This window comes from Onychostruthus taczanowskii, unplaced genomic scaffold (genome assembly GCF_017590055.1).
Source record: "Onychostruthus taczanowskii isolate IOZ18803 unplaced genomic scaffold, ASM1759005v1 scaffold25, whole genome shotgun sequence".
NCBI classification, from domain to species: domain Eukaryota; kingdom Metazoa; phylum Chordata; class Aves; order Passeriformes; family Passeridae; genus Onychostruthus; species Onychostruthus taczanowskii.
Genome location: NW_024499796.1, coordinates 10,176,754 through 10,198,796, shown reverse-complemented (window position 1 = coordinate 10,198,796; position 22,043 = coordinate 10,176,754). Strand labels below are relative to the sequence as shown.

General features: G+C 51.5%; 1 protein-coding gene across 3 annotated transcripts in view; it reads left to right on the top strand.

The window, feature by feature from the left end:
- NR6A1 (nuclear receptor subfamily 6 group A member 1) overlaps positions 1-19,488 on the top strand; it is a 63,411-nt gene extending 43,923 nt beyond the window's left edge. For 2 of the 3 annotated variants that reach the window (XM_041406767.1, XM_041406769.1), the window contains exons 2-9: positions 791-1,021; positions 3,489-3,544; positions 4,876-5,033; positions 5,848-6,075; positions 7,872-8,126; positions 11,416-11,537; positions 12,956-13,108; positions 14,025-19,488. In XM_041406767.1, the coding sequence (XP_041262701.1) occupies positions 791-1,021; positions 3,489-3,544; positions 4,876-5,033; positions 5,848-6,075; positions 7,872-8,126; positions 11,416-11,537; positions 12,956-13,108; positions 14,025-14,113 (1,292 nt within the window). In that variant the 3' untranslated portion in view covers positions 14,114-19,488. The remainder of the gene's footprint in view (positions 1-790; positions 1,022-3,488; positions 3,545-4,875; positions 5,034-5,847; positions 6,076-7,871; positions 8,127-11,415; positions 11,538-12,955; positions 13,109-14,024) is intronic. The other variant, XM_041406768.1, reaches the window with a different exon arrangement.
- Positions 19,489-22,043: the final 2,555 nt, after the last annotated feature.

The following is a 22,043-nucleotide window of genomic DNA, read 5'->3' as shown; positions in this document are numbered from 1 at the left end:
TCATCTCTGCTCTCTCCCTCAGGCAGCGGTAGAGTCTTAAAATACTGAATTTAATGTGACAGCTCCTGTTGCGGAGAGCCCTGAAATTTACATTTTTAGTCATCCAAAGGCTTTTCAAAGATTTGGAAAAGGATCAGTACAATCACATCGCTGTGGCTGGGCTGCACGATGGTTTCTGTACCGATGTTCTCTCGGGTCCTGGGGTGGCTCGTGAGGGCAGCGAGGCTTTTGAAGCCCAGAGGTGCCCCTGGAGTCTGTGAGTTATGACAGGATTTCACAGTCACTGCTGTCTGCCAGGTTTCTGTATCTGCACACCCTGCTCTGTGCAGTTGAGGTGGGACATTTCAGAACCTTTTTCCCCCATTGGAGTTTCTGCTCCTCTCTGCTGGGAACAGCAGGAAGGTCCATGGCTGCTGGGGAGAGCCCCAGGGGTCCTGCCTGGCTGTGGGAAAGGGAATCACAGAATAATGAGGCTGGAAGAGACCTCTAATATCATCAAGTCCAACCTATGTCCTAACACCTCAACTAGACTACGCCAGCCTTTTTTTAAACACATCCAGAGATGGCGATTCCACCACTTCTCTGGGAAGAGCACCCCAGTACTTTATTATTCTTCCGGTGAAAAATTTTTTCCTAATATCCAACCTATACCTTCCCTGACGTAGCTTGAGGCTGTGTCCTCTGGTTCTGTCAGCTGCTGCCCCTGGGGGATGGATGCTCAGGGGCTGCCCCTCAGTCAGACCCACTGACACAACCCCGGGTCTCCTCAAAGCTCCCTCTTGCCTTGCAGATGAGCGGGTGGATCAGCGAACCTGCCTGATCTGCGGGGACAGGGCCACGGGGCTGCACTATGGCATCATCTCCTGCGAGGGCTGCAAGGGCTTCTTCAAGAGGAGCATCTGCAACAAGCGCGTGTACCGCTGCAGCCGCGACAAGAACTGCGTCATGTCCCGCAAGCAGCGCAACAGGTGCCAGTACTGCCGGCTGCTCAAGTGCCTGCAGATGGGCATGAACCGCAAAGGTACGGCCGGGGGGCTGCCGGGGGCTGCCACGGCCACGGGGGAGGCACACAGAGGGGACGGAGCCACCGCGGGGGCCGCCCTTCCCTCGGCTGCCGTCTCGTACTGCAGTGCTGCCTCCGAAACTCCCTGCAGAAAACACCCCAGAACTTCAGCAGAATGGTGCGTGGAGTAAAAATTATGCACAGGTGCTGAGTTCTGAGCGACTCCATTCCTGTATGGAGGAACAATCTGTATGAATTGAAAGCGTGTTCGAATATTTTGAGAATATTTGTATTTATGCTGAGCAAAGTGGTCGCTATTTCCATGCTTCAATCTACTAAGGAGGCAAAAATTAAGTCACTTAAACAGGCTTTTAGAACCCAAGAGATGTTACCTGTTTGCTGTCATGGGTGCTAAGACCAGCAGCTGCTGCCCACGGGTGAGGTGTGAGGATTTTTACTGACTACCTGCTCTGGCTGGAACAGCTGTGGTCTGGGTAAGGGACAGCCACCCCTGCTCCCCCCGTGTGCAGGGGTAAGGGACAGCCACCCCTGCTCCCCACATGTGCAGGGGTGAGGGACAGCCACCCCTGATCCCCACGTGTGCAGGGGTGAGGGACAGCCACCCTGATCCCCACGTGTGCTGTGGGTTTGGGGTGTCAGGGCTGTGCTGTGGGTTTGGGGTGTCAGGGCTGTCTCTCACCTGGGCGTTTCTCTCACCTGCGGGGGCGCAGCGCCACCTGCCGGCCGCGCGCCCCTCCCTGCTCCCCTCCTTCCCTTCCTCTCCTCCTCTCCCCTTCCCTTCCTTTCCTCCTTTCCCTTCCCTTCCTCTCCTCCTTTCCCTTCCCCTCCTCCTTCCCCTTCCCTTCCTTCCCTCCTTTCCCTTCCCTTCCTTTCCCCCTCTCCCTTCCCTTCCTCCTCCCAACAGCCGTGTGAATTTCACTCCCCGCTGGTGTCTCCGCCAAGGTCGGCAGGCTGCAGGCAGCCCTGGAGGTCCTCAGTGTTGGCTTCTGGAGCTTTCTCTCCCTGCCCTGGTGCCCAAGTTATGGCATTGTTGGGTTGGAAAATCCCTTCAATATCAGGTCTAAATATAATAATTTTTAAATTCAGATAGCTGCAGAGCTTCCATTGGTAGGAAAGCCAGCTTTGAGGAGACTGGCTGTCATGCAGCCCAGGAGCAGGATGATATTCCAGAGGGTCCATCTGTATTTGGGAATCATTCAGGTCTCTTGAGGCCTTTTTGATGGACCACCAGCAAAAACATTCCTACAGGTGTAAGCTATTGTCTGCTAAAATTACACTTTGAAATCAAAAGAGCAAGACAATTTATGCCCAGGGCTCTTAATGGAATGAGCTGAAGGGAGGCTTCTAAATCACAGTTAGTGGTAAAATATCTTGGAAAATGAGAAAAATTCCCCCAGAATTCCTGTAGTTCCAGTAAGTTAAAAAAACCTAAAGGGGGTAACAGTTAACTATGACAGGTTTTTTTTTTTTTTAACTGAGAAACTGATTATTTTTTTAAAGAACTTTCATAGGAAATAAACAGCCAGTGCTGTGCATTGCCCAGGTCGGTGGTTGGGGTTTGGGCAGGCACAGCCCAGCTCCCGTGGCCCTCTCCTTGCCCTGCTGAGCCACTCCCTGAGCTGCAGGAGCAGCCTCGAGGCACAGAGGAGGGTTTGAGCTGAGGATTTCTCAAACCGAGCAGCAGCGTGGCTTTTCTGGGACAGAAATTTTTGCTGGAATTCTGTGTGGTTTTCTGCTCCGGGGGGGCCTCCTGCAGCCCCTGTGCCAAGCAGGGTGAGGCTGTGCAGCAGCAAGGTCACCGTGCAGCTGGGCAGAGCCTCCTGCCAAGGCTGGCCAGGTCGTGCTGGGAAAGAGATGGAGCCCTGATAAAGGGGACCCAGGAGCAGGGCTGCCACTGGCCTCTGCAGAGAGAGGGAAAGCAAGCTGCAGAAACTGCTCCAGGTTTATCCCCTTAGCTGGATTTCACTGCAGCTCCTTGGGGATTGATTGAAGAGACTTAAAAATGCAGCTGAGAAATGAGGCTGCCCCTCTGAAGTGCAGCTGTGCAGGCCAGGGTGGTGAGTTCAGTTTTAAACTGTGGCTTTGCAAGCACCAGCAGGGTCAAACATCTCCCCTCTGTTTTCTGTGGGTTATTTCCAGGGGTCAGGTAGGGTTCCTTACCCTCTTCCACTTCTCAAATTATGCTGAAATTAATTGTGATAAAGGATTGTTGTTCCTTCATTACCTGTCACTCAAGGAGCACATGGAAAACCCTTGAGTAATGCTTGTAGCCCCATGGATGTGTCTGTGCCTTTTGGGGTGAGAACCGTGATGTGTGCTGCTCAAGCACTGGAGGTTTCTCTGTAAACTTCTTTAATGAAAGAAATTAATCTTTTGAGGTATAAAAACTTCTTTTAACATAAATAAGTATCTGCTTAATACCCTGCAGTAGTGTTCCTCACTAAGGCTTGGTTGTATCTTTCAGCAATCAGGGAGGATGGCATGCCAGGAGGCAGAAACAAAAGCATTGGACCTGTCCAGGTGAGCACGTGTGCCTGTCCCTCGTGGTTCCCTTCAGCTTTTGCTCTCCTGGGCTGGGCTGGGCTTGGTCTGGCTTGGTTGAGCCTCCATCACCCCTGGCTGTGCCTCCTGCTGCCGTGGAAGGCTCTGGCTCTGTCAGGAGCTGTGGGTTGGTAACCAGAGCTGGGCGCTGCCTGGACACACGGACAGGCTCACCCTGTCCTTTTGAGCCACACAAGGACGTCTGTCCCTCCATCCCTCCCAGTAAATCTCATCTGCCTGCTGCAGTCCCTTCAGCTGTGGCAAGCAGGGCACCAGTAAATGTCTGTCTGATTGATGGCCCAGCTTGTCCAGAGATGCCTCGTAAAGCGCCAGGGGATTCAGCACGGCAGCTTGTGCCACAGCCTGAGGAATGATGGCCATTTCCAGCTTGCTCCTGGAAGAGGGGTCTTTTAAAAGTTTACTGTTTATTTTAGCAAAACAGAAATAACACTGGAAGCAGTTTCTGTGAGTGTGAGTGCCTGGGAAGGAGCCCTCAGCCCAGGCCAAAGTGTGAGGAGCCAAGCAAGCACTGCTCTGCCCTGCTGGGCAGTGTCAGGCACAGCCTGCCAGGAACCACACAGACCTGTTTGCATTAAGGGACATACACAGAATTAAAAAAAAAAAAAAAAGCCTCTAAATTTTTGTTCAATTTTCCCCATTAGTGGTGGAATATTCCTTCAGAAACATGCCTATCACTTTCTTGAAACTTTCTATTACAGTGAATTCAATTTTAATTTTTTTTTTTACTCTATTTTAGCTTTGTATGTGTTACTGTCTAGAACTTAAGTATTAGATACTCAATTGCTACTTCAGGTGCCACCTGGTTCATATCTGGAGGAAAATAGGGAGCTCTGTCTCCCTGTAAACGTTTTCCTGACTGATTTGATATGTGTCACCTTGCCTCTCTTGATTGCTTTATCAAAGCAGAGCCTGCCCCACCTCCTGTTTGCCATTCCCTCTGCCAGTCCTGAGTGATGTTCCCAATGCACTGGCCTCAATTACTGCCAGGTTTTTCACGGTGTGACAGTGGCTGATTTACAGCTCCTAGCCCTGTTCATCTGACATCATCTTTTCATATGTCAGTTCCTGTCTGCTGTGCTACCCTCACTTGAACAGTGCTGCTGGAGGTCACCACAATTACCTGTAAATAGAATTTTCCCTGTGTGTTGTTAAGTGCAGAGGAAGGATGTGGTACCTGCAGGGGGTGGGAGGGTCAGCCCTGTTGGATGTGCCCAAACAAGGTGTTTGCAAACAGAGGCTCTGCTTTTCAGATCCCAGCCAAAGTAACCGTTGTGTCCTGTGTCTGACAGATATCAGAGGAAGAGATTGAGAGGATTATGTCTGGGCAAGAATTTGAGGGAGAGGCAAACATGTCATGGAGCAACAACGGAGACAGTGACCACAGTTCCCCTGGAAATGGAGTTTCTGAGAGCAACCAGCCTTCACCTGTTTCTACTCCATCTTCAAGGTGGGAATGACCCCTGGAAGAATTTTGTGTTACAGGAATCTTGGATTTCTTTCCCTGAGTGATACCTGGGGTCAGTGTAGGGAAAAAAATGTGAGTGCATCTTTGTGTAAACTGGTCATGCAGCAGGTTCTTACCTCCCTGATTGTGTTCTAAGACAAACAGGCACTGGGTTGAAAAGAATTGAACTGGGAAATGAGATGTTTGTGAGCAAAAGAAGACAATCTTGAGTTACAATTATATTTAAAATATACCTCAGTTTATATTGTTTGTGTTTTCTGCTGATCTTGAGAACTTGATCACCTTTCATTGCTCATTCTGCATAAGTTCTTCCTCTGCACTGTGCTCAGATTCTAAAACCATTTGTGTTAGTAATTGATGGTGTTATGTTAAAGTTGGCTGCTGTGAGTGCAAACACTGCAAGAATCTCAGACCTGGTCCCATCTGCTTTCAGCTGCAGCTTAAGCTTGGCCTTGTTTATGTTCACTGGCTGTGTGAGTACTTAATGTACAGTCCTAAATTCTGGCCCTGTAAGGAGGCCGGGGTGGAAAGGCTGGGCACAGGTGGGTTTGGGTTTCTGCTCTGCTCCCTGAATGGCAGCTCAGCAGCACTCCCAGATCTCCCTCCCGTGGACCCAGTGCCCAGCCAGGCTGGGTGTGCATACCTGCCTCTTTCCAGGGCAGGGTCTGAGCTCAGAGGCATTTCCACTCTGTTTGCTTTCCCTCTTTCTGTTAACATTTCTGGCGGAGCTGGATGCGACACTGTAACGAATCAGGAGGAGTTCTGGGGGTGTGCTGAAGAGCTTTTCCTGTTCCAGTAGGTCCGTGGAGCTGAACGGCTTCGCTGCACTCAGGGATCAGTACCTGGGCACGCCGGTGTCCGCGCACTACCAGTACCTGCCGCACCTTTTTAGCTACTCGGCGCACTCGGCGCTGGTGGCGCCGCAGCCGCGCAGCCTGGACCCGCAGTCACACAGCCTCATCAGCCAGCTGGTGTGTGCCGAGGACCTGGAGCCCCTCAGCACCCCCATGCTCATCGAGGACGGGTGCGTGTGACACGGGGACATCCTCGGGGCGAGGGGCAGCCGCGGGGCAAGCAGCAAACAGGACCCCATCCCACCTGGCTGGGGCGTGTGACATAGGGATGTCCCCAGGGTGAGGGGCAGCCACGGGGCAAGGAGCAAACAGGACCCCATCCCACCTGGCTGGGGCGTGTGACATAGGGATGTCCCCAGGGTGAGGGGCAGCCACGGGGCAAGGAGCAAACAGGACCCCATCCCACCTGGCTGGGGCGTGTGACATAGGGATGTCCCCAGGGTGAGGGGCAGCCACGGGGCAAGGAGCAAACAGGACCCCATCCCACCTGGCTGGGGCGTGTGACATAGGGATGTCCCCAGGGTGAGGGGCAGCCACGGGGCAAGGAGCAAACAGGACCCCATCCCACCTGGCTGGGGCGTGTGACATAGGGATGTCCCCAGGGTGAGGGGCAGCCACGGGGCAAGGAGCAAACAGGACCCCATCCCACCTGGCTGGGGCGTGTGACATAGGGATGTCCCCAGGGTGAGGGGCAGCCACGGGGCAAGGAGCAAACAGGACCCCATCCCACCTGGCTGGGGCGTGTGACATAGGGATGTCCCCAGGGTGAGGGGCAGCCACGGGGCAAGGAGCAAACAGGACCCCATCCCACCTGGCTGGGGCGTGTGACATAGGGATGTCCCCAGGGTGAGGGGCAGCCACGGGGCAAGGAGCAAACAGGACCCCATCCCACCTGGCTGGGGCGTGTGACATAGGGATGTCCCCAGGGTGAGGGGCAGCCACGGGGCAAGGAGCAAACAGGACCCCATCCCACCTGGCTGGGGCGTGTGACATAGGGATGTCCCCAGGGTGAGGGGCAGCCACGGGGCAAGGAGCAAACAGGACCCCATCCCACCTGGCTGGGGCGTGTGACATAGGGATGTCCCCAGGGTGAGGGGCAGCCACGGGGCAAGGAGCAAACAGGACCCCATCCCACCTGGCTGGGGCGTGTGACATAGGGATGTCCCCAGGGTGAGGGGCAGCCACGGGGCAAGGAGCAAACAGGACCCCATCCCACCTGGCTGGGGCGTGTGACATAGGGATGTCCCCAGGGTGAGGGGCAGCCACGGGGCAAGGAGCAAACAGGACCCCATCCCACCTGGCTGGGGCGTGTGACATAGGGACATCCCTGTGGTGAGTTGCAGCCACAGGGCAAGCAGCAAACAGGACCCCATCCCACCTGGCTGGGGTGTGTGACACAGGGATGTCCCCAGGGTGAGGGGTAGCCACAGGGCAAGCAGCAAACCAGACCCCATCCCCCCTGGCTGGGGTGTGTGACACAGGGATGTCCCCAGGGTGAGGGGTAGCCACAGGGCAAGCAGCAAACCAGACCCCATCCCCCCTGGCTGGGGTGTGTGACACAGGGATGTCCCCAGGGTGAGGGGTAGCCACAGGGCAAGCAGCAAACCAGACCCCATCCCCCCTGGCTGGGGTGTGTGACACAGGGATGTCCCCAGGGTGAGGGGTAGCCACAGGGCAAGCAGCAAACAGGACCCCATCCCACTGGCTGGGGCTGGGGTGCATGGGCCTGGCAGGGGGCTCTGGGCTGCATGGTCTGGCCAGGCTGGCTGCTGGGTGACCCCAGGGACCACGAGGACTCCCCTCAGCCCCTGCCTGAGCAGGTCAGGTGGGTGCTGACCATCGTGGCTCCTGTCACCAGGTGACACCCAATTCCTTTGGCATTTGCCTTGTTTCCACGTTCCCCGTCAGATGATGTCATTCAACGTTTTCAATGTTTTTTCTGCCTCTGTACTAACTGTGCCTGCAGGTACAAAGTGACTCAGGCAGAGCTGTTTGCGTTGCTGTGTCGTCTGGCGGATGAGTTGCTTTTCAGGCAGATTGCTTGGATCAAGAAGCTGCCGTTCTTCTGCGAACTCTCCATCAAGGACTATACCTGCCTGCTCAGCTCTACGTGGCAGGAGCTGATCCTGCTCTCCTCGCTGACTGTTTACAGCAAGCAGATCTTCGGTGACCTTGCAGATGTCACCTCCAAGTACTCTCCCTCTGACGACGAGCTGCACAGGTGAGATGGGCTGAGCTCAGGGTGAGGCACTGAGATCTGGGCATGAGGAGCCATGGGAGCCCAACAGACAGGTGTCCTCTGGCCACTCCTGGGACAGGTCACTGTACCTGTGGCTGATTTCCTTTTCCATTTCTTAGGGAACAGTTTTTCCAGGCTTAGAAAGCACATCTTGGTTAGTCAGTGCTGGATCACAACTTCCTTCTGCAGGGAAGGGCATGGTGATAGGTGGGGCTGTTTGAATTCCACGTAGCAATGCTGTTGTCTTCCAACAGAGCCCTACAAGCCACCTTTTTATGAGGAGGATAAAACTAACCAACACTTTGGGTAACCCTGACACACAGGAAAGAAAGCCTTATTTAAAAACCCTTTGGGCCAGTGGAAAGGTTGTTCACATAGCTGGTTGTCTGTATTGTCAAAGTATTCATTATTAATTGCTATTTCAATGTTTTGATTAGATAAATTTAAAGATGTTGCAACTTAGCTCTTGTTTTTTCCATGGTACAGACTATCTGATGCTCTGAGGAACCTGCCTTTCATTTATCATGTTGGTCAGGGTGTTGTTTTTTGGTTTGGATATTTTATTTTGTAGTCTTGGTGTCAGACAGATTCTTCCTTTGGTAGTAGAGTCCCAGTCTCACCATACTGTGGCAGAACAGGTAGGATTTAGAGAAACTGCTGCCCATCCTCCCTTTAAACACCTGTCCTTTGCTCTCTGCCCTTGCTGGGCTCACGATGCTGCCGGAGTCACCAGGGGATGTCTGATGAGCAGAGATTTAAAACAGTGCTGTGGTCCTCGGCCATTGCAGTATCTCGTGGTTCTTGGGGGCTCCTTTGTGCATCTGTTGTGACAAGCAGAGGCACTGGCTGGCTGAGCCCACAGCGGGGAGCTGGCCCCAGGTGTCTCATTTCCTGGGACAGGTTGCTCTGCGGCGCTGCTCTGCGCAGCCATTCATCGTGCATCTGGTGCAGCTCCTGCGAGGAGCACTGAGGGTCATAGAAAACCACAATGACACTTGTTCTTGCATTCAGCTGTCCTTTTGTTCCTGCTGTCCTGGTCAGAGCCTCACAAGAGAAGTGTTTGTTTCATTTTGAGTTTGTGATAAATACAAGCGAGAGGTAAGACAACGAGACAAAGGAGGAATCCTCGCCCTGCAGAAACCGGCAATTCAGAGCTGGTCGCCTTGAAGGTCCTTCAGAGAAGATCTGTGCACATGGATGAAAATAGGTGTTCTTGGGAGAGGAATGCTTCTGCAGTCTCCTCTTGTGATTTAGCTTTTCAAGTGTCATTAATTGTCATTAGTAACCTGGGAGAGTGCACACCCAAAAAGCCATTTAGCGGGAAGCTGCGCAGATGAGGGGTCTGGAGCTGCCTGGCTCCCTCCCACTGGTCTGCATGGTCCTTCAGCCGTGGCCTGACTGTCTCCAGCAGCAGTGGGATAGCTCATGGGTATCAGTCCAAAGCACTCCTGGAATATCTGCTCACTTTGGATTTGAGAGGGGCCCTTTTGGAGAGGTGTCCCATTTGAGGGTGTTCTCAAAGAGCCCCTGGCTCCTCTGGCATTGATCAGGAATGGCTGCAAAGTGAACTTCATTAGAGCTCACACCTGGTTGGAGAAATCTCGCTGAGCAGGGATGGTCTGGCACTTCAGGGTTAATTTCTGCTCTTAACAAAATGACAGGAGCAGTGCTAAAGCATAGGTGACAAACAAAGGCATAGAATGAGCTCCCCAGCCCCTTTTGTTTTAATTGCTTCTAACAACTGGCTAAATGTTCTGTTTGCCTGCTAGATCAAATGTTTTCTTTTATTGTGCTGTTTTTCTGAAGATGAATATGAAATGAATAGACTCCTGACCTCCCCCAGCACTCCTGATAGCGCTTCCCTTCCCCCTCCTCCCCAGCTGATGCCGACAACTCCCAGCCAGAAACTTGCCTGGTGTAAACTGTGAGGAAGAGTGTGTGGAGGAGTCAGTCCTCAAGAAGAAATAGGGCTGTGAAAAACAGAACAGCTTTGTTTGAAAGGGGGAGGAAAGTATGTGCAGAAAAGTAAGACAGTTCAACTGCAGGAATGAGAGAAGAGCTCTCCTGGATTTATGAAGTGATGAGTGGCTGGTAAAAATGTGCATGCTCTAAAAACAATTAAACCCCACAGATGACTGAGTGGTCTTTGTGCTCATTAACTTCTTGAGCTTTGCAATCTTGCACCTGCAAGATTTTTAATGTCAACTGGAGAGCAAGAAAACTTGTACAACTTTAGATTAGCCGACAAGGCTTTCATCACTTACAATATTACTTTCTTGAAGAACTGACCTGGAGTTCAGACAGCTTGTTTTCACTTCTCAGAGGTCAAACCCCACCATGCATTTTACAAATAACTTTGAAGTAAACAAACACACATGCCAAAATAAGGTATTATTCAGTGAAAAAGGTTCTATTTCTGTTCTATTCAGAGATGGCTTGCTGGCTGTGCTCTTATTCTTTGTGCTGCACAATGCCAGAGCACGCTGAAGCTTCCCGAAACACTTCTGTCCCACTTCTGAGTGCTTCTGCAATATGTGCCTGCTTTGAAGCCGGGGCTGTTGCTGTGAGATATGTTCCCAAGAGGCTGTTCTGGCCCTGGGCAGGCGTGGGATGGTCTGGAGGTGCCTGCAGACACCCACAGCCCTCCACACCCTCCCCCTCTGCTCCAGCTCGGTCCTTCCCCATGGCTTTTTCATGGTGCACTTGTGGGGTATTTCTCCTGATGAAATGTGGCACCCTCTTTAGCAGGGGGACCTCATTCTGCACCCACAAAATCCCCACCAGCCAATTTTCCGGGAGGTTTTGGGGTGTGTTCCCTGTGCATCAGTGTGCCCTGTGCTGCCCATCTCTGTCTCTGGTTTCTCTGCAGGTTCTGTGAAACCTTCTCTGCTGTTAGAACAGGCTGGTGGTGAACTGAATCACCAAGAGGGTTTTTTTTCCTAAAAATATCTGTAGATTGTGGACTCCCCATCCGAGGGCTCTGAGTAACATGGTCTAGTGGAAGGTGTCCCTGCCCTTGGCAGGGGAATGGGACTGGATGAGCTTTGAGGTAATTGCCACCCAAACCATTCCAGGATTTTATCATTCTGCATTTGTAACTGAGACATTTTCTTCCTTATTTTTGGTGCCAGCAGACTTCAGACAGTTTTGATGACTTCCTTTAAAGTTCTCTTGCAAAGGTGTTAAAATCTCTGAAGTTACTCTAATAAGCTTCATGCCTTCACTGTCCAGTCCCTGTGCTGTGTGTGCTGATGTGATCTGTGTCCTCCAGGTTCAGTGAAGAGGGGATGGAGGTGATGGAGCGCCTGATCTACCTCTTTCGCAAATTCAACCAGCTGAAGGTCAGCAACGAGGAGTATGCCTGCATGAAAGCCATCAACTTCCTCAACCAAGGTGAGGCAAAGAGGAGCCACCAGCCCCACTTGTGCATTTTATGCCTCCATGGGTGAATTTGTAAGAGTGGTTCCTCTCTTTTTAGAGTTTTTCAGACTCATTAAAATGTTTACCTTCAGGATATGTCCTTAGGTTTCTTAGCTGGGTTCCTACTTTTTAAGTTCTATACCTAAATCTGACTCTTCACAGTGAAAGGTAATCACAAATGAAGTATTTACATGCAGGCCATGAATTCAGCCTAGGACAGGGCTGGATCCTCCTGTTGATTAAGCAGCATATTAAAGCTGGCAGTTCAGGCTCCTCCAAGACCCTGGGCATTTCAAAATCCATGCAGAGACAAATGCTCAGTGAATAGTGTTCAGCTGGAATTTTGGAAATAAATGTCCCCTGAGCCTTTTGTACTGTGAAAGATAGTTGCAGTCTGTAAAAATGTGCTGCGGGCTCCCTCCTCCCCCGCTCGTTTCCAGAGGGAGATAATGCTGACACTTCAATCTGTGCCGGGCTGAGGTTCCGGTTTGCTTCCCTGGGCAGTTTCCTGACACTGGATAATGCACTTCTCGAGCTGTCTCCATTGTTTTTCCAAAATGTATTTTCATTAACTTCCTGTCTTCTTTTATTTTTAGTTGAAGTTTGCAATTTTTTATGTGAAATACCTGAGACTTATTTTTAAAAGTCAGCTTTTGGGCAGTAGATCAATGCCTCTTCCGTCAGATGGTCTCCCAGCTCCGAGCCTGCTCCGCGGCTTCCTCGCTGCTGTGCTGGATCCTCCCCAGGACCTGCCAGGGCCGCTGCTCTCGCTGCCAGTGGGACTTCCTGCCTGTCCCTTTTTCCTTTGTGTGTGTTGCCTGACGCTGGCAAAGCTAAATTTAAAGACAAGAACTTGACAAGTTTATAAAGCTCCCGTGACAAAATTCGTAGGCAGATGGGGAGAAATGTGATGATATCTTTGATTATAGAGCTGAGCACTGTCCTCAGCCAAGATGATAGAGCTAAAACCAGTGTGCTCCTCTCTGAGGAGGTGTCACACTGATCTGCTGTGAGGACCAAACCCTGACACCTGGCTGCGTTGTGCCAGCCAGGGATTTCAGGTTGCTGAGGCTGTTCTCTCCAAGAGCATTCACTGAGCTGCAGGTGAGCAGTGTAGGACATTAGCCATTCTCTTCCCAGCCTTTTGTGGAGGGAAATCCTGGATCCAGACATACATACAAAGACACATCCGTGATGCAGGCACAGCAGGAGGGGAGATGGGAGTTTCAGTATTGGTCTGACTGGGTGCTGGAAGCCAGTCTCCAAAGCAGGAACCCAGATCAGAGTGACAGAAATCAGTCTGTCATGAAGAAGCAGCACTAAGTGTCAGGCTGCTGCTCTCTGAGATGTTTTTGTCATGTTTTGATTGCTCTAATTGTATTCCTTTCCAGATATCAGGGGTCTGACCAACGCCTCCCAGCTGGAGCAGCTGAACAAGCGGTACTGGTACGTTTGCCAGGACTTCACAGAGTACAAATACCCCCACCAGCCCAACCGCTTCCCGGATCTAATGATGTGTTTGCCGGAGATCCGCTACATCGCAGGTACCGCCGCTGGCAGCAGGGAGGGGAGTGTGCTTCTGAGAGATAATTAATTAATGCAGCCAAATTCTTGTGGACTTTGGTCGAGGATGTTTGTGTAGGACCAGCTATCAGAGCTTCTGCCCATCTTTAAGTCCTGTTGCCCTGAGCTCATCCAGTCTAGGGGCTCTTGGCAAGGTGATGCTGGTGGGCACAGGGTTAGTCCCACTTGGGGAAGAGGTGCCTTACCTGACACCCTTTAAGTACATTGTTCAGTCTCCCCTTACTCTTCTTTCACTCCCAGATGGGGTGCATTTTGTCTCAAAAGGGTGTAATCCTGGGTTGAGTAGTTATGAGAATTAGGGTGATCCCTGAACTGAGCAGAAAGTGATCAGCGGAGTTCAACCAGATCAGTGTAACCCCCAGGTTTGCTCATCTGGACCTTGGAAATCCGCAGGTGAATTCTCAGCTGCAGTTGCATTGCTAATTAGATCTCCAAGGCCTAGTGTTACTAAAACTGTTCCTGAATGTTATGGCAAAGGGAGATGCTTGCCTCCCTGTGTCAAGGCTCCATATGCTTCATCCTCCTCCGTCATAATGAACTAGATAATAATCTCAGAGAAGCTCTCGTAATTTACCCACAGAGATCAACAAGGGGGTTTGAGGTGAGATGGGATATTGCCTTTCCCACTTTCTGTAAATACTTCTCCATTGTGGAGAAATCATTTTGATCTGACTTTGCCCATTTATTTTGCTTTCTATTCAGTAAATAAATCATATTGTGTCCAAATGCATATCAAATGTCTAATGTAGCTGTAGGATGATTAACTGTTTCTGTGAAAGGTTCAAGGTAAAACCGTCTCCAGTGCTGCTGGCTTAGGTGCCTCTGAAATCTGATTCAGTTGTGGCTGCTAATTCTGGTTTCTTTCTTTCTTACCAGGAAAAATGGTGAATGTCCCTCTGGAGCAGCTGCCTCTCCTTTTTAAGGCCGTTCTACATTCCTGCAAGACGAGTGTGAGCAAAGAGTGAGCGCAGCTGGCCCCGGCCGGTGCCTTTGGCTGAGCCTGGGGCCAGGCCCAGCTCACATGGGAGAGGGCAAACGCCATCCAGGCAGGAGACAGGGCAGTGGGCCTCCCTGCCCTTGTAGCAAGAATCTTTTTTGTTTGGTTTTTTTTGTTTGTTTTTTGTTTTTTGTTTTTTTACTCGTTTTCCTATATATTTATTTCACGACAGAGTTGAATGTATGATCTTCAACACGATGCACATGGTTCTGTAAGAATGCAGCAGATGCATTCTCCAGCAGTTTACAGAATGTGAAGATGTTTAATGTTACAGTGTTTATTAGGGTTAGTTCTTTTGTATTTGGGGCTGGGGACCGAGATGACTAAGACTACCTCAAGGAGAAGATGCTGTTCACGCACTGCTCTTTCCATGATTTGCATCCAAAGCATTTGTCACAGAGCACAAATGTTGGCAGAGCTGTTAGTATCCCAAAGGGACGACTCTGGAGAAGTGGGTGCTGAGAGAAGTGCCAAGCTTTTTCTTTAATTTTAGAAAGGCAGGAGTGGAGAAGGAGAAGTCTGTCTAGGCGGTTTCTTTTCCCCAGGCAGTTTCCAGATGCAGTTTTCCAGTGGTTGGCAGTGCTCTGAGGGGCTCCCTGGTCCTGTCCTGTCTGGGGAGCTGCAGGTGGGGTCTGCCCAGCCCCTCCTGGCCAGCTGCCCTCTTACTATTGCCACAACACCTGCCAATTCCTCTGAAATTGTGTTCCTGCAGTTCATAACAGGCTCCTGGCGTTACTCAAAGGTGCTCCTGTTGCTAGAAGATGGCAAGGACTTTATCATCACTTCCTTAACATGCATTTTAGGTTTACAAAAGCAGGAAAAACCTACTTGGAGAAGAGGCAGGATTGCCCCTGTTAATGTGTTCCTCCAACATGGTACCTGACTTCTGAGACTTCTGCATTGCAGCAATCCCCGTTTTGGGAGCAGTTACTGTATCCTGTGTTAAATGGGGCCTGTGTAGTGGGGTCAGGGACTCCAGTGTCCTCTGGCATGGCTTTCTCTGCTGGACTCAGGGAATGGGTGTTCCATAGTTACATCCTGCCAGGACTGCCCTGTTCTTTGTGGAATCCCAAGAAAAACTACATTACTGCTGTACTTGGTTATCTGCCATGTTCTAGGTATTGCAAGGCTTGGATTTTCCATCTCTCAGGCTCTCCACAGCTCCAGATGGAGAACTGGTTTAATGACAGCTGAGTAGCTGATTGAGTGATTGCTAAGTGCTGGTGTTTAGCTAAACTTGGGCATTCTTGTGAGTGACCTCATGATTTCCTGCTCATGGTGGGGAGGTTGGATGAGATGCTCTTGATCTCATCTCCTTCATTAGGAATTCATATTCAAAAACTCTGTCACTCTCCTAGACAGCCTTGGCTGGATTTCCTTCCCTGCCTCCTTAGGTGTCAATCTGGCATTCACTTAGCAAGGTGGCTCCTCGATAAGTGTTTGAATGCTGATTTAAAATTACTTGTGGAAACAACTTTTGTTCCTTCAGGGTAGGAGGGACGAGTCACTACCTTCTTGTCTTTCCCAGGTGGCAGCTGCGTGGCACAGAGCAAGCACAGCTCAGCAGGGCTGCAGCTGCTGTGCACGAACGTGATGGTGAGCAGGAGAAAAATCCCTTTCACCAAAGTCGTCCTTCCCTCCCTCCCTGGCCCAGGGGGTGCTCCCAAGGGGGCTGTGCCCCGCTGCTTTGGCACAGCCAAACCGTGCCAGGGCCCTGCCGCCGCCTCACCGCGGCAATCCCGCTTGGGCATCTCCCAGCTCAACATTTTCCCTCTTTTAAAGTCCATAGCTGTTCATTTTTCATTATTTAAGCAGGATGTTACGGGTACCAGCTGCTGGGCACGGCAGCGGCTCAGCTCGGTGGAGCTTCGCCCCCAAAGGTGGCTCCATAAACCTCATTTGCTTTCTGACACTCGTGTGTATTCTCAGGAAAGCCTTCTGCATACAGCCAATACCTCACGTGTTCAGGGGAAGGTTTTAGTGTATCTGTTTGTAAGTTAGAATGTATTTCTCAGCTTTTGAGTTTAATTTCCAAATAGCTTGATACGATCTTTTTATTACGGGTTATTTCTGGCTTGCTGTTCTATACACTCAAGGAATTGTTGAAATTGCATAGGAGTGATTTTATTCTACAGTTACTGAATTATTATAATCTGTTGATGAATAAGTGTTCTAATTAGTGTACATAAAACCAGTCATCTTGTTGCCAGCTACCCAACAAAAATAATCTATTGGGTAATCTGTGGTTTTCCAAAATAGCCTCCCAAAACTAATGCTGTACTAACAACAACCAAAAACCTAAATTCAGTTATGATGACAAACAGACATGAATGTTCCACTTTCTGTTGTAGAAAGCAAATTTTACAAAGGTTGATTGGCAGCAGTATCCGTTCCCAAACACACATTTGCCATAGGGAGTAGAAAATCCTTCCTGAACTGACAGGTAAGGAAGCAGCAAACAGACCAGATGGAATCACGGGACAGTCATTCCTGATATCTTCTGCACCAAGTCCTCTAATGACTTGTCTTTTTTAAACAGGGTAATGTGAATGTGTTGCATTGCAAACTCAGGTATTATGAGAAGGTAGGAATGTAGCTAGAGACGTAGAGATGTTAGGTAGATGTATTTGTGAATTTGGTTTGAAGGACACCCTGGAAAGGTTGGAATTTTTGTCCCATTCTTCATGTAACATTCAGTTTACAGGGACTCATATTTTATTTGTGCTTAATGCTACTAGGGGGAAGTTCATTATCTTTGGTATCTATCTGCTCTTGCTTATCTGACCTTCTGTCATAGAGAAATCTATCAACAATAATAGTCTTTGGTAGAATTTTCTGCCACGACAAGTCAATTTTTATCCCCGATTTGAAAGACAGATTGGCTGGCTGACCCCCTCTTCTCCTTCAAAGCGTCTGTGCAGATAGAAAGCTGAAGAGTTACTTTTAATCCGAGCAGAGATTTGGGACATAAATTTGAAGTGCTCAGGGGAGGCTGCTGAGGAGCAGTGGCAGGGTCCCGCGCACGGGGCTCGGTGCCAGGGCCTCGACAAAACCTTCTGAAAAGTGAGGGAGTTTTCTTCCCCTTCAGCTCGGGCTCCTGCCAGGTGGGCTGAGCCCTGACCCCCCCAGTGTGGCTGCTCTCACTTGCTGGGGGGGCCTTGGTGGCCCTGTCCCCAGCCATGCCAAGGCTCAAGTGGCTCTGCTGCTGTCCCTCCCCTGTGCCAGCAGGATCTGCCCTTGCTCCTCAGGCTTTGCACAGACCCACAGCCACTTCTGGTAAAGGAGTTTAAGTCTTGTCCTTCAAACCATCTTTTTTTTAAAAAACAACACTTGAATTTCTTTTATCTTTACTACATTTTTTAAAAGGAAAAAAAGAAAAAAAAAAAAGATTCTCCTGTGAATGTGCTATTTCCCATTCATTCTTTCTTCTTTCTTGGTTTTGATTTGAAGCTATGAAGCTCAGTGTCTGTGAAAATGTTGTTATTTCTCAGGATAATAAGCGGCAATCATCCCTGCCACATGAAAGGCAGGAGAAAGGGGGAAACTTGGGGAACTAGTTAAAGTATGAAACTAATTTTTAAGTTGTAGATGATGTGTAAATGGAGGGGAGTGCATAGCTATCAGTATCAAGCTGTGGCGTTTCTCTGGGTTCACGGTGTGTTGTTTCAATGCACAGAAGCTCAGGGATAAGTATTTAAAATGTGACCCAGAGAAACCCTAGTTTTGATGTTGCAACAGTTGCTTCTTTCCCCACTTGTCTGGAGGACCCACTGAGAGCTGACCAAAGCCCCATGTGGGGATTTTGGGGGGAAAGCTTTGGCTTTGGCTGTGGGGAGTGTGCCTGCTGAAGGCTCAGAGTAGTGCTGTGGGCAGAGCATCCCAAAGTGCCCGGGGCTGTACAAGGCTGTGTCCTTGTGCCCCCAGCAGCTGGGGACCAGCTCTGCCTGTGGGGCTCTATTCCTGCATTCCCTCATCCCTCTGCCTTTGCTGTTAAATGTTTGACTGTTCATGGAAAAGGGGAAACAGGAATTTCTCATTGTGTCCCTGGCAGCCAGTCGCAGGGCTCTGTACTCTATTGCTTATGAATTCTTCATTTTCGTCAGTACAACTTTCTCACTGTGGTTGTAGGAACAGTCAGACAGTTTGAGAAGGAGGCTGGTGTGTGACTCTGGTTGGGTTACAGCTGCTGGGAGTGTCCACAGCCCCATCCAGCCACAGAGAGGGCCAGCACTGAGAGTCAGCAAAAGTTTGAAGGGCTGAAACCCTCCCAGCACCCTCAGCCAGAGTCTGCAAACCTGAGTTTAAACCTGCCTCGCAAAAAGCTGGGGAGGCCGATCCAGGCAGTGTCTTTCCCTTGGAAAAAAAAAAAAAATTAAAAATAGCTCCTGTGAGCTGCCCTCTGACAAGTCTGTGAAAGAAGCAACATGGTTCAGTGGAAGAAATGCCCCCAAGGGCAAAAAGAAACAGAAATTGAAACCAGATGACGATCAACCTTAACAAAGCCTTTTGTGATTCATTGTTTCTTTCAATTTATAAAATGTCTTGTAATAGTTGATAACATTATTGACTCAATTTCCATAACTGAACTACCTCGTGTGACATCCTGTTTATCATCTCAAAGGGATTGTGTGAAAAACTAAACACTGCCAGTGTGTGTTGCCAGCGAGGAGCAGGGGCTGTGATTGCTGGAGTCGTGTTTCCCTTCCCGTGGGCTGGGGTTGGCTCCTGTCACTGCTGTGTGTCCCGTGCCCGAGCTGAGTGCTGTCCCTCCCTGGGGACAGCGTGGCTCACGGCAGTTTGGGGTTTGTGGTGCCCATCCAGCCACAGGCCTGGTTCCAGCTCAGTCCTGGTGCAGAGTCTCCTTTGTCACCTGGGACCTCTCAGGAGCTCGCAGCTCCTCGTGTCCGTCCTGGGCAGCCCAGGGAGGCAGCGGGTCAGGTGTGCTGCTTGTGTCAGCCCTTGCTGGTCCGAGGGACGTCTCCAAGAGGGTCAGTCCCGGTTGTTGGCTCCTTGGTGACGTTCCCGGTGATGGTTTCTCCCGTTCATTTTTCCCACAATCCCTTGTGTAAATCAGGGAAGCAGGATGTTGCCTCGGCATGACACACGGTGAGCGTTGGCACACTCGGGGCTGGGGCAGGAGGGTGTGCCTGGCCCGTGTCACCCGCGGGGGAACGGGCGCCGGGAGCTGCCCCTCACCGCGCTGCGACCCAATGAATGTTTGTGCCGGCGGCTCCGCTCAGCCCGGCCTGCCCCGCTCCGCTGCTCTGCTCTGGGACTTGACTACCTGTGGAAATGTGACCAATAAGTGTTGAATGCATGTTTAGTGAGTGTTTAGCTGTATGAACTAATAAATGTGAAATGTTCTGCACCGCTGGCGTCTCCGGGCTGTTTGTGCCTTCCCCTTTTGGTGGCGGCTCTCTCTCAGGTGAGGGAGCCCAGCGCTGCCCTGGCTGGTGGCTGTGGCCCTGCCCTGCCTGCTGCCGTGCTTCTGGAATGGGCTCTGGGTGTGGGGAAGGCCTTGGGGCTGCTGCTGTGGCTGGGAACTGGGATACACGAGATCTATTCCTGGTGAGGGGGCCCTGAAGATCAGCAGTGGGGGGGCTCCCCGGGAGGTGGCAGAGGATGCTCTGCACGTTGGGTGATGGGTTTGTCCTCACCTTCAAACGAAGCTGGAGCCGCGCAGAGGTGACGAGGCAGCCTCTCCCCGCACCCCGCGCTGGCACGAGGCGCTGCCTGGAAAGCCAGGCTGGAGTGGGAAAAGTACCAGCACCTTTTAATTTTCAGCTCAACCCCTACTGACCACTGTATTTTGATTAGAGCTCTGCTTCCTTTTCATCTCGGTGCTCCGGCGGGTGACAACTGCCACAGCCTCGTGTGCGCGGCGCAATAGTTTATCACCGAAGGCCAGCGGCTCTATGAATCCAGAGCCAGCGCGGAACAAATCACGCTGTCACTAACGTCAGACTTGTTAACCTGATCTTTGGTGGATCACTAGTGTCAACATTGCATGGGACATACATTATCGGGCCCAAGGACTTAGGGAGATGTGTTTGTCAGGCTGCTCTGTCACAGTCCCACTCTTGACCTTCGCAAAGTAACTTTCAAGGGTAAGCTGCTTTCCTCTTGACAGGAGTGGCTGTTCCCAGGAGTGTGTCACCCCATGGGCACTGGCTGGGACAGGGCTGTGGGGTCAGCTGGGTCACCGCCCTGCAGCGGCGCTGTCAGTCCAGCAGTGGGTGAAAGATCTGCTGGGGTGGTCCTGTGGGGCCTCTCCCAGAGCTGGGGAAGGTTCTCCATTGATGTTCACCCTGCCCATGTCTATCCCATGAGCTCTTCCCATCTTGTCGCCAACCGCTCCCACATCTCTCATCATCCCTTCCCCAGTCACAGTCTGTTTGGAGTTCACCCCTGAAAGCCAGAGTTCTGAGTGCTGCAGATGGGTGGGTCTCCATTGTCTGGTCCATCATAAGTCTCTCACATCTCACTTTGCCAAGTGTGGACACTTCTGATGGGGTTGGCCACCACTGCAGAGGTCAGATGAAAGACAGGTCACCATGGGTGGGCTGGTAAGACCATGGAGGGGAAGTGTGTGCTCTGGGTAAGCTCCTGTCCAAGCTTCTGGGGTCAGTTGTGATTTTCACTGCCTTTATTGGGTGGTGGATCCCCTCCCTGCAGCCTGCCGTGCGTAGGAGGGGAGCAGTGCCACGGGCTGGGTGCTGGAGGGTCAGCAGGTTGGGGCTGTGCTGGAGAAGATGCCTCATGGCTGGGGGGACCCTGAGGCGAGTGCTGGGTCTGTGCTCCACATCACTGTCCTCATGGGCCGACCCTGCTAATCAGCTGTGAAAGAGAGAGAGAAAGCTGGAGAGAAATCCTTCTCTCTGCTAACCTCATCACAATAAAGATTCCTATAAAGAGCTCTTATCCTTGAAGAAAATGAGGCACATAAGCAGGAATAGTAAACAAAAGGCTGTCATTTTGACCCAGGAGTGCTTCATGTTGTTGGCAACTTCCAAGAGGAAACATAAAGAGAGGCTGCATCCAAGTCCCAATTATGCAGAACTATGTGACTGATATGTCAATGAGTCCCCCCGGGAGGAGACCACCAGCACTTCCCAGTGCTGCCTGCACAGCATCTGCACCCGCCGCCACGGCCGGGCCGCCCGCGCCCCGAGCGCAGGCGTGCGTGGCATCGGAAGAATGCGGGGGACAAGGTAATGTCATGGGGAACGCTATCGCCGGAGTCCTCGCCGCACGCGCATTATCAGCGCGGGCCCTGGAGTCAGGGACTGCGGGCAGGCAGCGGCGTTTGGCAAACAGTAGTGCTGGCCACACCTGCTGCAGGCACGCTCCGGGAACGTGGCGCAGGCAGGAGGGCTGCCCCGCGCCGATAAGCTGAGTGGATGGAGATAAAATCCGAACAGGAGATATGCTTTGCTGAGCATCAAGGCTAAGCACCAGCGAGGAGCCAAAGCACGCTGCGGCCCGCCGCGGGTGGTGCGGATCCGCGGGCTCCGGCTGCGCCGTGGCCGTGAGGGAAGGAGATGGGACCGGGCAGACTCCAAACCAACAGCGGGAGCTTTGGTGACAGATGTGCCAGCACTTGGGCCCATCAAGGGCTCAGAACTGTGCTGATCCCGTGGCCAGGACAACACTGCTCAGGGCAGCAGCTTTGGGGCCTATCCCCAGCCCTGACGTCCCGTGCTGCTGGAAGCCAGACCCACCTCATCCCTCCCGGCTGCTGTGGCTTCCAAAATGTCACCCGTCTGTGCCTCCTCGCTGTCCCCAGGAACCCCTAAGGCTGCTGGGAGCCGGCTCTACCCGGTGCCTGTGCAGCCACTCCAGCGTTTGGCCTTCCCAAATCTGCCCTCAGCAATCCACCCTCCCGCCACCGGCCAGGC